The sequence below is a fragment of the Silene latifolia genome, chromosome 4, assembly GCF_048544455.1.
Source record: "Silene latifolia isolate original U9 population chromosome 4, ASM4854445v1, whole genome shotgun sequence".
NCBI lineage: Eukaryota > Viridiplantae > Streptophyta > Magnoliopsida > Caryophyllales > Caryophyllaceae > Silene > Silene latifolia.
In genome coordinates this window covers 64218320-64233021 of record NC_133529.1, presented here as the reverse complement: position 1 = coordinate 64233021, position 14702 = coordinate 64218320, and the positions used below count along the sequence as shown (strand labels likewise).

At 37.1% G+C, this 14702-nt stretch overlaps 2 protein-coding genes and 1 non-coding gene across 3 annotated transcripts; 2 read left to right on the top strand and 1 right to left on the bottom strand.

The window, feature by feature from the left end:
* The first annotated feature begins 1170 nt into the window (after window positions 1–1170).
* On the top strand, window positions 1171–1244 carry TRNAI-AAU (transfer RNA isoleucine (anticodon AAU)). The gene has a single exon. It is a non-coding gene; the product is annotated as a tRNA-Ile (tRNA).
* A 326-nt stretch (window positions 1245–1570) lies between these two features.
* LOC141652266 (putative glucuronosyltransferase PGSIP8) lies at window positions 1571–5094 on the bottom strand. The gene is made up of 5 exons (XM_074459804.1): window positions 4814–5094; window positions 3301–3556; window positions 2970–3171; window positions 2745–2892; window positions 1571–2309 (listed from the first exon to the last, which is right to left on the bottom strand). Exons 1-5 carry the CDS (start codon window positions 5068–5070, stop codon window positions 1769–1771), a joined length of 1404 nt encoding a protein of 467 aa, XP_074315905.1. The 5' UTR covers window positions 5071–5094; the 3' UTR covers window positions 1571–1768.
* Window positions 5095–11972: 6878 nt separating this feature from the next.
* Window positions 11973–12626, top strand: LOC141651587 (uncharacterized). The gene has a single exon (XM_074459292.1). It carries the CDS (start codon window positions 11973–11975, stop codon window positions 12624–12626), a length of 654 nt encoding a protein of 217 aa, XP_074315393.1.
* Window positions 12627–14702: the final 2076 nt, after the last annotated feature.

Below are 14702 nucleotides of genomic sequence, written 5' to 3'. Positions count from 1 at the left end.
AATATCCAGCTCTTCTTTCTTTCTCTTCTCCGCGTCAAAGATAGAACTTAAGTCCCTAGCAGCTTTTAAAGGAACCGAACCCCCAACCTTCATTATCTTCCTCGGAGAAGCGCGCAGCCAATCCCCAAACTGCAACTCGTGTTCTTCATACGGACCCTCATCACAATCACGTTTTCCATGTCCCATCAACCCACACCCATAGCAGAAATTGGGAAGCCTTTCGTACTTTACATCAAACCGAACTACCTCACCTCCACGCATTTTAATGCCGACCGATGCTTTCACTGCCTGTCGAACATCATGAAGCACCCGTATCCTTATGGCCCTATCCACACCATCACCCTCGTCCTCTCCTTTCGCAACAAAGGTCCCCAATTGTCCACATAGCCGCTGAATATTGCTCTCATTGCTCCTCCCGCTGATAGGCAAATCATAAATACGAACCCATATAGGTAGATGAAACAGTGGCACATCCGTCATCTTACCGTTTTCGTTGGGTTCATTAAAACACCACGCCGCTTTGTCGAAGTGCCAGGGCTGGCCTTCCAACACTTTCTCCTTCTCACGGATATCGGGGAATTTGAAGACAAAGAGTTTCTCCTTCGCATCAACAATATTCCCTATAATCGGCTTCGTTGGGCTCCATATTTTGGTCATAGTATCAATCACCGCCTTAGCATTAACCCCTTTCGCCGTCCATAGTTTCCCCACTAGGGTTAGGTTATGTTTTTGTTGTTCCCTTCCTTCCCCCGGTTCCCACTCGAAGATACCACCAGCATCACCACTATCACATCCCATTACCTCCTTTCCCGCACGTCGATTAGGGTTCATCACCGAAACTAATGCGTAACAAGCCAAAAACGATACAAGAAAACTAAAAAAGAACGATAAAACAAGAAAGAGACAAACCCGTTATCACCAGAAGAATCCTCACGTCGAGACGGATGGAAAGAGCCCCAAAGAGATGAAGGAAAGAGCAAAGACGAGCCTAGACCGAAATCTCCATAGGCGAAACCCTAGGAGAAGTCACACAAACATCTTCTTCGTTTTGAATTATTCTTCACACATTTGTTTAATTTACAACAAACTTATCGGGCAACAAGTTTGGTTTGTGTGAGTCTCTTACTACAAATTTGATTATAAAATTAACATAAACAAACCTTGCAACATGGCCTATTAGCTCAGTTGGTTAGAGCGTCGTGCTAATAACGCGAAGGTCGCAGGTTCGAGACCTGCATAGGCCAATTTTTGATTTCGCAGGACTTGGATATGTGCTGATCAAACTTCAAATTTCACACATATATGCCAGGCAGTATGCACATGCACAGCAAAAGAAGAAATCAGATAAACAAAATCTGATAATGGTACGTCATTTTTTTACACCAACATCGTCAATCAACAAAACGCAATGATAACGGAAGGGCAGAACAATTGTTCTGTGCACCACCAGTACGAGTCTCTGACATTCAATCAATTATAAGTAGGTATACAACATTAACAACAAATGATTTGGGATCGGCTAACTTAAGTCATTCTATAGACCTGTGATCTGAGCAATAATCAACTGGTATACTGTTAAGATTATTTTGTACAAATAATTCAACATGTTCTTCATCCTTCTCTAGGAGATCCATCTACAAGTTATGTCCCTCGCGTTCCAATTTGCTTTGGTATGTTGCACAAAAATTAATATGACGGTCTTACTTGGAAAGTACATGGAAAGCACGGTGAAACTTGAAACCGGAAACAAGCTTCGATTGTTCTCCTTTCAAGTGATCTTGTTGAAGTCAACAAGAGGTTGAGATTCAGTCAATCTGCTAGGCATGAAAGCTTCCCTTTCGGAAACATGAAGACTTGACCAAACTTTTACAAGAGAAAGCCACAAAAAGGGTGAAGCACAAAAGGCGTAGCCAAATACTGCAAGTGCCCTCACAACTCCGTCCTTATGCCAAGGATACAGCATTACCAGCAGCACCCCGAATATCCCAAGACATGGTGTTATTACCGGCAATGTTGGTAATGTGAAGGTGGTAATCACTATGGAAGAAAGCGCAAATGAGCCTAACAAGTAAAGGCTCCACCCCGCTAAAGGGTGAACTGTCTGAGGAATTATGTAGAAGGGAATTACATACGCAGCAATAATAGACGCCAATGCGAGTAATTTGAGACCGGTGTTGTATACAAACCCACTCCTGTCTGGACGCCTATAGCAAAACTTGGGGACATACTGTCGGGGTAAACAGGTTATAGCTATGATTCCTACGTATAGAACCACCAACATCAGCACCATAGGTATTTCAGCATTATACCTGCCAAAAGGAATGTTGTTTATCAGGAACGAAAGTCATGGTTTCGACTTTTGAGTTAATGCATTGTCTTGAAGGTCAGCTCATGGTTGATTTGGCAGAAGTAATACAAGCGATTACCTGAATGATCCGACTCAAGTAGAACTTAACTATATAGTCCAAATATGAGGCGAAACCTGAATTGACAATTTGACATGATTTAAATCTAAATGACCTGATTCAAACTCACTGTACCTAAAATGAACTGATAACATCACAGCTGAAGTACCTAATACTAATCCGACCTGAATGACAGATTTGCCAAGTCTAGGTTAAGGTATTATATACTTTTGCGGCCTCTCGTTGCACCCAAAAAGCCACAACTCACAACAAGCCAACAACCGAGGTTTGTAATCAAGAATGAAACCGAAATTTAGCAAAAGCTGTTATAGAAGTTACCCAAGAGTGTTGCGACGTTGTTCATGCCATGAGAAACCAAGAGGGAGTGTAGGCCACGACCACCAATACCACGGCTTCATCCATACTGCTCCAGGGAAGGTAATAACACTGTTTGGTCCACAAGGTACATTCCACCTAAGCTTGAGATCTGTAACATTGACATTCTTAAGTTGTTAGACAAAGCAAATGTATTATACACCTCAAGTATAATACATTAATACTCACAGTAATAAGAAGCATCCATTTGATATCCTAAAGGAAGCCTGTAATTTCCGGTAAGTTTGGTGGCATTAGCTGGAGGGTGAAACAAAGGCATGTCAAGCAAGTCCGAGAAGTAGCCTCCTATGAAACCCTGATCTGCCCTGTCTGGATTAGGCCTTCGCATTTCCAAATCGTGTAGCATTTCCTCGAAAGTCTCCTTTGATGGCTACATTCCCAAAATAAATAGACCTATCAGTTACTATAAAGTCATACTCGTATTCGGACATTAATTAATCAAGAATATGAGTATCATGTCCAACATTTATGTTCTTGGACGAAATGTATGTTACGGTACCTGTAAGACAAAGAGACCAGTGTGGAAGATGCAGGGGTTTATGAAGGCAGCACAAAATTGGCCACATTGAAACAGTTCGTCGGTTTTTTGGAGGAAAAGGTTGTCGGCGTCGAGCATCACAACCCTATCATATTCCACAAGGTTCCAAGCATATAGTTTGTTCATTGTTAACTTGAACCTGTTACTATCGTCTTGGGCCATATACGGATTCAACACATTCTCCACTTTCACCACCTTTAGCCCATCTTCTAGCTCCCTGTCCACGATAATATAATTGTCTCAATATGTGAGAACAACATATTAACAGGAAATGGTTTATTTTATATCATCATGAAATAATATTATTGTTGTTCTCTAAATTGCGGGTTAGGATTGAAACGTAGTGACAATGTGTTGAATTCCTATACGTATCTATGTAAATGTTTATCATCCTCATATTAGTAAATGGACTTGTCTTATGAATACGAAACTACGAATACAAGCGTTAAGGGAAGTAGAAGACAGTTCAAAAACCAATATGGAAAAAAAGTCAAAGTGAAGTTGTGTTAGCATATACTCCTAATAACATCATTTGAAGTTGACTTAATAATAAGAGTCAATTAACAATTAATCCCTTTTACATATCACTTTTTTAAAATAACGCTTTTTAATAAATTTTATTTCACCTAGGTAAAAAATTACACCCTAAATAAATATTTTCTCCCCTTTTCTTGGTCTCTGCGCCAAAATCAATGATAAACAAATAATCGAGATAGAAGGAGTATCAGATTTGATTGCGGGCCCATTAATTAATTACTCCGTTCCCACCCTGGACTGGCCCTCACCAGATCATCACCAACCTATTCAACTCCATACGTGATATTATATGTTATGTCCAATTGTTTAACATTAAACATGTATCCGAAGAACACGTCTTCTACCAATGTCGTAATCAAAAACATATTGGACATAATATTCTTATAAACTTCCAAAATCTCAATTATTGTTGTTAATAGACTATGGCTACAATATAACTAGCACTTAATCAATCACAAATAATTAGTCGTAGTTAATCTCGTTAATTAAAAAGTTTTGTACATTGTAAGCAAGACAATTTCAAACTAACTCGAAATATTCATTGACAATATTGATCAAAATACACCAAGCACAAAGGCATTGCCTTTTGTTTTCATGTATCATAATCATAATGAATATATATATTAACGATTATCATTTGATGAATATAGTCGCATATTTGTTTTATAAAAAGCGTCAATTTGAGTACCGGCCGTTAAATTAAGAACGCCTGCATGCATGGCATTATTGTGTGTTGAATAAAAGAAAGTATTCGTGAAAAGAGAAAATTGAATTGAATAACATGATAACGGGTACATAATAAAAAGCCAATGCTAGGTGAAAAGTATTCGTATGAAATCAAATTCATTTTCTCAAAACACAGTTTTAAGCAACACGTACAACATACAGAGTACTCCGTAAAATAGATGGTAAAAGAGGAGGTGAATTTGATGCATACATAGCGCGGACCCAAAGAGCAGGAACGTCAACGGAGGCGATGACAACAAGATCAGCTTTAACATCAAGCTTCACGAGTGATCTCATCAGGACCCGTGTCGCTACGTAATACTCGTAATCCCTTGGTGTTCCCATATACATCATTGTAGCGTAAGCATTCTTGTACTTTTGTTCTCCGTACCTTCCCTCCGCCACCCTCTTCAAACACATCGCCACCACCATCACCGCCACAACCGTTGGCCACCGTAAACTTCCCATCCAAGTATCGATCTTAGCTACACCTAATAACTAATAAGTCAATGTACGTAGTTTGATCAACTAAGATTATTATTGTTTTATTATGAATGTTATTATATGTGAATTTGGTGTGAGTTTGAAGAGAAAGGAGGAGATGAAGGAGGAAAAGAGGGAACTTTTAAAACAGCCTGCTCCAGATAGAGGAGCAAAGACCAGATTTGTTAATAAATGACTAGGATTTTTGAGTATGTAATACAAAAAAAAAATGGTTGATCTCATATATACAATATTATTAGTTCTTCTTCTCTCTAAAGAGATTCTTACTTGTTGGATCATGAAATATATGGATTATAATCACTAGTTGTTTTAAAGAAGATTGGTCAAATGAGTCAATCTTCGAGTTTGGTTCCGATTTTTCTTGGGTTGGTATCATGTGGAAATTGTTTATCTCAATTTGCATTTAATTTACAATGTTTAACTTTATTTCAGGGATGAATCGAGGTACTTTGGTTATGGTTTAATTTCAATTATTAGTCCTTTTGGGATTATGGTTTGGGTTTTGTGATGCCAAATGTACTTTGGTTAAAACATTGAAAAAATTTATGGCATGGCTAATATGTTGATGCATGCTAAATTAAAATTTATGTTTATGTTACATTAAAATTTGGGAAATAAAATAAGTTTGATACACTTGATTAAAATTTATCTAAAGTCATATTGGTTCATGTCATTTTGAGTTACGGGTCTAGTAATATCGATTATGGTCTTGATTCAAGTTGCTTAGACTAATGAGATTGTCTTATCGTTTCCGACCCTCTTTTTCTAGGCTCGGGTAATTCAAACAGCTCAAATAGTATTAATAGTATTAATATTCGTTATCAAAATATTACAGCCAGGTTCGATCATCATTTTATTTTATACAAACTATTGTAAATGAGAATAATTTACAATGAGAATAGAAAATCCTCCAAATTAACACATTTTTTTGGGATGATGGTATGTATTACTGCACAAATACTATTCTACAACCAGTTGTATAGTAGCATTGTACAACCGCCTCAAAGTTGTTGAGCTCTTACACAAAGTTGTTGAACTAATTTACAAGTTATTGAGCTCTTTTATGAAGTTATTGAGTTTAATAATTATTCTATTAAAATTTCCGAATAACTTTCAGATCATAACTCGATAATTTTGTTAGTAGAGCTCGATAACTTTATAACAAAGCTCAACTAAATTAAATAAGTTGTATATACAACCAGTTGTATAATATACTAACTGGTATTACTGTACCACCCATTCGTTGTACTCACAATAATTATAAGCAAAACTTTTGGTCAATAAGCTCAAATATTCTCGATTGTCTTTAAATTTATACTCGTAACTAGCAAGGCAACAGAATACTTGCTTGAGAATATGCGAAAGTATAGACAACAGACTTTAGAGTGACAAAAGTGTTGATCCGTTGACTTTGAAAGGGCCATCTGAATCGGTCTAGTTTTTACGAGTAGTTTTATATCGTACATAGTTGCGTGTGTGTAGGTGTACTGCGTAGAGCGGGCTGGGTAAACGTTGAGAACGAACCAATGAAGAGTGAACAACTTAATCGTGCAAAGGACCAACTCATACGTTTGGTTGAAAGAGAGGAAACTCTCTCAATGAGAAAACCCAAAAAAAGAAAACCCCTCAAAAAAAGGGAAATAGTCAAAAAAAGATGTTCCTGCATCTCCTCTTCTGTCACAATCAAAAAAAATTGTTCCTGCATCTCCTCTTTTGCCTTCTCTTATGAACCCCTTCCGAATATTGTAATTAACATCTGTGGAATTAATGCTAAAATTAAGAGCATCAATTTTTTCAGATCGTATTTTTTTCTCTATTTTGAGAAAAGTAAAATAGGAATCCCCTTTGGTGGTTCATCTTCTTGTTTGTTCGTTTGGCCAAGTATCTTGCTTCCGGTGAAGGCTGATGGCGACTTCGACGGCGGTGCTTTTGAAGCGGGTGTTTTACAAGCGGGTGCTCTTGTTGGGGCAGATCGTAGCGCCTCTTTGTCGCAAAAACAAAGCCATCTTCTCAGTTTGATTTTGAGAAAAGCTATTTTGAGTTCTTTTTCTAGATCACTTTTGTCAGATGTAAGTCTTTTTTCATCTTTCAATCTGCCTGATTTTGGAGTTTTGTTCTTACTGGACTCATCCATGGTGCCTATTCCTATGATTTCTCTATTTGTAAACTTTGATTTGCTCTCCAATCTAGCCCAGGAGAGCATTTTTCAGTCTTTTGTTTACATTAGAGAGATCTTGGACATAGGTTCTTCCCAAGCAATAAGTTTTCTAGTCCATAGTATTTCCGATCAGAATATGTTTCATTATTGTTCAAGCACCTTGTTGAGATGGATTTATGTATATCATGGATTCATTGTGTCAATTTTTTCTAGTATACTCTTCAAAGATATTATCTTTTTGATTGTTGAGGCTCGCCATATATCCATGGTTGATACTCAAATGCTGTTTTGTTTGCCTATTGTAATTTACAGAATCATCTTCGAGGTAATTTATCTGTCTCAAGTGGCTTGTTTATCAAGATTGTCTCTTGGTACTTTGATCTGTATGGAGAACCTGCACCTTTTTAATGATTGTGGTGTTGTTTGTATTTCTACAGTAACACCTTTGGCGATTATTATTTTCATCTCTTTTTCAGTCCTTTGTTTTGATCTTTCCCTTTCGTTCTTAGTGGACACTTGGTTGCTCTCCTATGGCCAAACTACCAAATTGGTAAAAAAAAGTGGAGGGTTGTTGCCAAATTGGTAAAAAAAGTTTCATATGTGACAAATTGGTAAAAAAAACTAATGGAATGTGACAAATTGGCCAAAAAAGTTTTACTTTAACAAATACTCTATTAGTGCAACTAGATTTGACAAAACTACCCTTGTCGAGTTAGTAAACTAAAAAACCATTATCCAAGACTCGTTATTCGCAACTATGACTCGGAACTAAAAAAATACTCGTAAACATTGATTTTTAATATTTCACCTCAGATAGATATATAAATTAATGAAATATTAAATAAGAAAAATAATCCGATTTTTATTTTCGAGCCTAGCAAGGCTTAGTTTTGGGCCTCAATATTGGCCCAATAAAATAGGTCGGCCAACAGTCTTCGGGTCGCGTGCGGGTTTTCTTAAGATAATAGGACGGCCAAACCCCGGAAAAAGTCAAGTTAGTACGGGTTTGCCTTGTAAGTAGACCTTGGAAAACCGACCTGATCCCATTAACTCGATCTGAAAAGGCTAACCCAAGATCCAAAATTGATCTGAACTACAACTCCCAAATTTGACCCGAAACCCGACTGACCCGACGCGATCTGAACATTGTTGACTAGGAACTGACCCGACCCGAAATGACCAAATTCGAAACCCCAACCCGAAAATTACGCGAAAAATTTAACTCTAATTTAAACGCACACTTAATATAATTTACGTTAAAATAAAGAACACAAATTGTTGTGTAAGACTAATTTATCCATAAGACTAGCCCAATAACTAAAAGCCCAAATAAATTAATTAATAAACATGTAAAAAATTATTTTATTTTGATAACCTAAAATTTTAAATTGATAAACTGTATATTTAGATATGTTAGTTTTTATCATAAAATGTCGGGTCGTTAAAATAAAATTAAAATATAAATAAATATAATTGTTTTCTTTGGGCTTCTCTCATTTTGGGTCAGTCCTATGCTATAAGACGGTCTTATAGGAGAGTTGCTAAATAAAGAATTAATTATCAAAATTAAACTAAAAATAAGTAGTAATATTAAACATACTTTTTTTTCACTTAACCATTGACCCGAATATGGTTCTGGCTCGAAATAACCCGGCCCGTTTGATTCGAAACTGACCCAACCAACATACCCGAAAAGCACCCAAAACAACTCAACTCGACTCGACCCGAATCGACCCGATAACTCGATAACCTGAAATGTCCCAACCCGAATTTCCCCGACCCAAACCCGTCTCGATTTACCCATTTGTCTGGTCTAGTTGTAAACTTCATTTGGTCATCTATTCTTATGGACTTATGGTTTTCGGTTAGATTTCGCGAATTGGTTGACTTTGGTAAGGGTATTTTAGACAAATTGTTATAGGTATAACAAATTAAATAAAGTAATAGAGTTATTTGGCCAATTTGTCACATTTCCTTAAGTTTTTTTACCAATTTGTCACAAATGAGACTTTTTTTACCAATTTGGCAACTACCCTCCATTTTTTTTACCAATTTGGTTATTTGGCCGCTCTCCTATTTAGCCAGGGAGAGCTCTATCCAGCATTGTGTCTACTTTAATGAAAGTATCGATCAAGACGATTTTTCAGTCACAAGTTCTTCAGCTATTTTTTGGAGTATTTATCTTCAATACCTGTCCATGCTAATTATAGAACTTTATTGTAATCCAGATTTGTTTTTTCTTTGTGTAAAAATCAGACGTTTATTTCGATGCGTTGTATGATTTTTTGGGTTAGCTTCTCGAAGTGTTACCCCTGGCCTTTTACCACTCTACCAGTAACGTTTCTTATGGTTTCATTCCATCAGTTTTTTGCTAAGCTTTCTTTAGCAACGTTGAACATGTTTGTTGAGTTATTATCTGACCATCAGATATACTTTGTTTGTTGGTTTAGTTTCCGCGTTCAAAAAGTGAGAGAGTTGAATTTCAATTCTCTGGCTTTCTTAAGCTTGATTGGGACCTTGTCGTCTCTGTTAGAACCAAGTATAATTTCGGATCTTGTATGACTGTTCTTGCAATTCATTGTACATGCAACATAGCACATCAACTATGCTGGTCATGGTTGTATTTAGCTTTCTGCAATGTCATTAAGCCACTTTTGCGTCATTTCGCCTTAAAGTATTTTTCATGAATATTGCCTTTTGGAATGTTAGGGGTACCAAAAGAAAGGATTTTGCCGAATAACTTAATTTCTTTTGCTCGTCAAATGGAATTAAAATCCTAGCAATATGTGACACTAAATCGAGTTCTAAGCCCGAACCTTTTCTTCTAGCTAACTTTGGGTTTAATAATTGCGATTTTATTCCTAGCGCTGGATTATCGGGTGGTATTTGGTTATTTTGGAAAGAGTCTATTTCCATGACTTTTTCAATAAATGTCAGTTTTAAATCGAAAAGATTCATTACTTGTGAAGTGTGCGACTTAACGAAGAATCTTGTTTTTTGCCTTATTTTTGTTTATGCTCCGGCTCAACCGTCTGAAAAGTCGGAATTTTGGAATAAATTACAGAGTTTTGTCCTTAATCTTGACTTACCTTTTTTATAACTAGGAGATCTTAACGAGATTAAGAGTCCTAGTGAAAAAGAAGGGGGTGCAACGGTAACGAATGCGCGTTGTATGAGATTAACTAATTTTTTAAGTAATACAAATTGCATAGATCTCCCTTTCTCTGGTAAATTTTTTACTTGGAGAAAAAAGAAAAGTGGCCCTGAAAATGTTTTTGAAATACTTGATAGAGCCTTTGTAACACCCCCATACTCCAAGTGCCTTACCAGGACCATTCAGGTATAAGGATACTACCATCTCGGTTGCCCGAGGCAATGAATATCATAAGACAATAAAGAAACGTACTTTAAAAGTAATTATAGTTTAAGTGATTACATGTTCAAAACCAAAACTGATAAAAGGAAATACAAGTTCTCAAAACTATCTACTATCAAAATACTATCAAGCGTCGACACGGAAGACTTCTAAACCGCAACGTGGTGACTCATCCCGCTATCCCATACGCATCGTCTCATACCCAACTCAACAACCGCTCACCACCCCGAATGGATCACCACGCTTTTAAAACATTTAAACGGGTCGACTAATCACACAATTTATATGATCCAACAACACAACAAACAACATAGCTCAAACAAATACACACACAATCACCCACTCAATCAACTCCGTCTCCGATCGTCCACCGACCGCCACGCTGCTGGGGGACCGCAGCCGTTCCCACCTAAGCCCCGCTCATCATACCGAGCGATAACCCCGTCCCATTAATGTGCACATCCCCTCCCGTGGCGGGTTCCACGGAGGGCGAAACTAGGGCGTGAAGCCACTCCCGCAAGTGACTCCACTCACCGAGAACGCATCTCGAGAACCGGAGACAAACAATCGGAATCACAATACAACATCAACAACCGTCAGAATCAATCAACAATATACAATCACAACCGTCTGAATCAATCAACAATCACTAACTACAACACAATCACCACACATTATGTAATTAATACCGAGTAGGGAAACCCTACCGGAATGCAACACAAACATCGACGATCTAGCAAATTGTCTCAAAACCTTTCCTCTACGAACCCTTCTCCTATACACATAATCATAAAATTATCACCTAATCAACATAACCCTCCCAAAACCCCCAAATCTACCCAATTAGGGTTTTAAACAAACTCAAAGAAACAGTGTAAAATTGGTATGTAGATCTTACCCTTGACGCAAGGAACACTATGATGCAAAGAACAAGATGATCCGACACTCCTAGCCTTGGGGATTTTCCAACAACGCGACGAGAGAGAACTACGTAACTCCTTTTTCTTTTGAAGGGTTTAGAAAGGTTAAAAGTGATTAAATAAACTGACGGAAACCTTTTATATCAAACTCGCGTTATTAGCAAAACCCGTCAAATCATTCCCCGTAAACCGGCTACTCGATCGAGTAGCTAAGGTACTCGATCGAGTGCCCCCTTACTCGATCGAGTATCTACGTTACTCGATCGAGTACCCAACAGGTCAGAAACTATTTTAAAACGCAACACACCCTTACTCGACAGAGTAAGGCCTACTCGATAGAGTACCCAGAGACTCATAAAACCGTAGTATTACAGCCTTAGCGTCTCCTAATTGGATTAGTAGTTATCCAAACATGCAGTTTGTGCATCATGCTTTCACTAGCTCCGACCATTGTCCTATCTCTGTGAAGTTCCATGACCAAGTTCATAAGAAAGCCCCTCCTTTTCGATTTGAACTCATGTGGACCCTCCGGAATGATTTCAGTAAAATGGTCAAAAGTTGTTGGCAATATCAGTTTCAGGGATCTTATATGTTCTGTCTCTCCCAAAAATGCAAATTGCTAAAACAAAAGGCTAAGAAATGGAACCAGTCTACTTTTGGAAATGTTTTTAGACAACTTTCAATTGCTGAAAAAAAATTAGAAAATATTCAAAATAAACTAGGCACATCTTATGTTACCAATTTAGAAGTCGCGCAATTGAGATGGTTGAAAAAGCGGGATGCACTCCTTGACTATAAACGTGTTTACTGGCAACAAAAAGCTCGTATAAACAAAGCTAATTTTGGAGATAATAATACCAAGTTTTTTCAAACTCATGCCACGATTAGACGTAGTAGAAATGGCATTAAACAGTTTATTAATAAGGATGGTGCTTGTATTACTGATCAAAACCTCATTAAGCAAGAAATATCCGAGGAGTTTAAACTTAGGTTTGCGAAAAATCATCATTGTAATTTCGACAAGAATGAGGATTTTAAGTCTATTTGTGGATTAATTACGATTTAAGATAACAGATTTCTTACAGGTAATATTAGTAGGGAAGAGGTTAAACAAACCGTGTTTAGTTTAGCCGCAGATAAATGCCTGTGTCCCGATGGAATTCTGCAAATTTTTTCAAAAATACTGGGATATTGTAGGAAATTCTGTCACTAATGCAGTGTTAGCATTTTTCCATTCTGAGAAATTATTAAAAGAAATAAATCATACTTTCATAGCATTGATTCCAATAATTTAAAATCCTCAAACGGCAAACCATTTTCGACCGATTAGTCTTTGTTCAACAATTTATAAAATTATTGCAAAAATCTTGACTAATCGTCTTCGAAGTGTCTTGCATAAGATTATACACCCGTTTCAAGGTGCCTTTACACCTAATCGATTCATTCAAGATAATATTCTTTTAGCACACGAGATTTTTAACTCGTTTAAACGAAAAAGGGCAAAGGAGGTTGGATTGCAATCAAACTTGATATGGAGAAAGCATACGACAGACTAGAATGGAATTTTATCGAGGAAACTTTTAAGCAAATGGGTTTTAATGCTAAGTGGATTTCATGGATTATGGCATGTATAAACACTGTTTCTTACTCAGTGTTAGTAAATGGAACACCGGGAGATGTTTTTAAACCCACTCGAGGTATTCGACAAGGAGACCCACTTTCGCCATATATTTTTATTATGTGCGCCGAGATTTTAGCAAGATCTCTACAAAAAAAGAGTGATGTTAGCTCTAGTGATATTGGTATTAGAATTGGATCCGGGGTGGAGAAAATTTCCTTTCTCACTTTTGCGGATGACACTATCATTTTCGCTAAAGCCTCTAACCAGAGTTGTAGAACTATTAAGTCTATTTTAGATAAATTTTGCACGATTTCGGGACAATTTGTTAATTTTGACAAATCCACTTTTCAATGCACAAGAAATATTAAACGTTCTCTTCGTGAATCCTTTAGAGGCATTCTTCATATGAACGAGGAAGCCCATTTGGGTAAGTATTTAGGATGTCCTATAATTGATAGCAGAGTAACTAAAAATACTTTCGAGAACATTATTCAATCCTCTTGCACTCAATTATCGAAATGGAAAGCGAATTCTCTATCTCAAGCAGGTAGACTAGTTCTTGTTAATGCTAATTTAGCCGCGAAGGGAACTTTTCAGATGCAAAGCTTCCTCCTCCCTTCATCGATCCATAATAGATTAGATAAAATTAATAGAGACTTTCTTTGGAATAAGAATCATTCCCAGCGTTCTCCTAATTTGGTTGGTTGGCATAAAGTTTGTTTACCAAAGTCGGTTGGTGGTTTAGGAATTAAATCTTCTGAAGCAGCTAATAAAGCTCTTCAAATGAAACTTTTATGGAAAATTCTTATGGATAAAGAAAGTATATGGGTCAAAGTGGTATCTAAAAAATAATTGAAAAATTGTTCACTCTTTGATCATAAGCCTAATTCAGCCTCTTCTTGGCAATGGCGTAAACTAATGAGTCTTCGGACTTTATTTAGAAAAGGACTGAGATGGCAGGTAGGTAATGGTAGCAACATCAAGTTTTGGTCTGATAATTGGGTTTTTTCACACCCACTTACAAGCAGTATGGTTGATGATGATAGTAACCGTGATCTTAATCTTTTGGTTAAAGATTTCATAACCTCAGACAATGGGATGTTTGTAAATTATCCAGTTTAGTGAATAACGATATTGTTAATTAGATTACTAATATTCCAGTGCCACATAATGATATTCCAGATACCCTCATTTGGGGGTTGTCCGTAGATGGAAATTTCTCTACCAAAACAGCAACTTGGTTAGTGCAAGGTTTGTTCGATCAAGCTCTTGACAAATGTGAATTTCAGTGGATTTGGAAATTGAATATTCCTCCAAAATTGAAATTTTTTCTTTGGAAAGCCTGTGTTGATGGCCTTCCAACGAAAAGTAGACTTCTCAAGAGTCATATTGATGTCCCACCTCATTGTGTTCTGTGCAACAACCCTATTGAAAACAAAGATCATTTCTTTTACGAATGTCCCTTGATTGAGTCTGTCATCCAAGACCTGAACATTATTAGTTTCAACGAGTTTTTGTCAA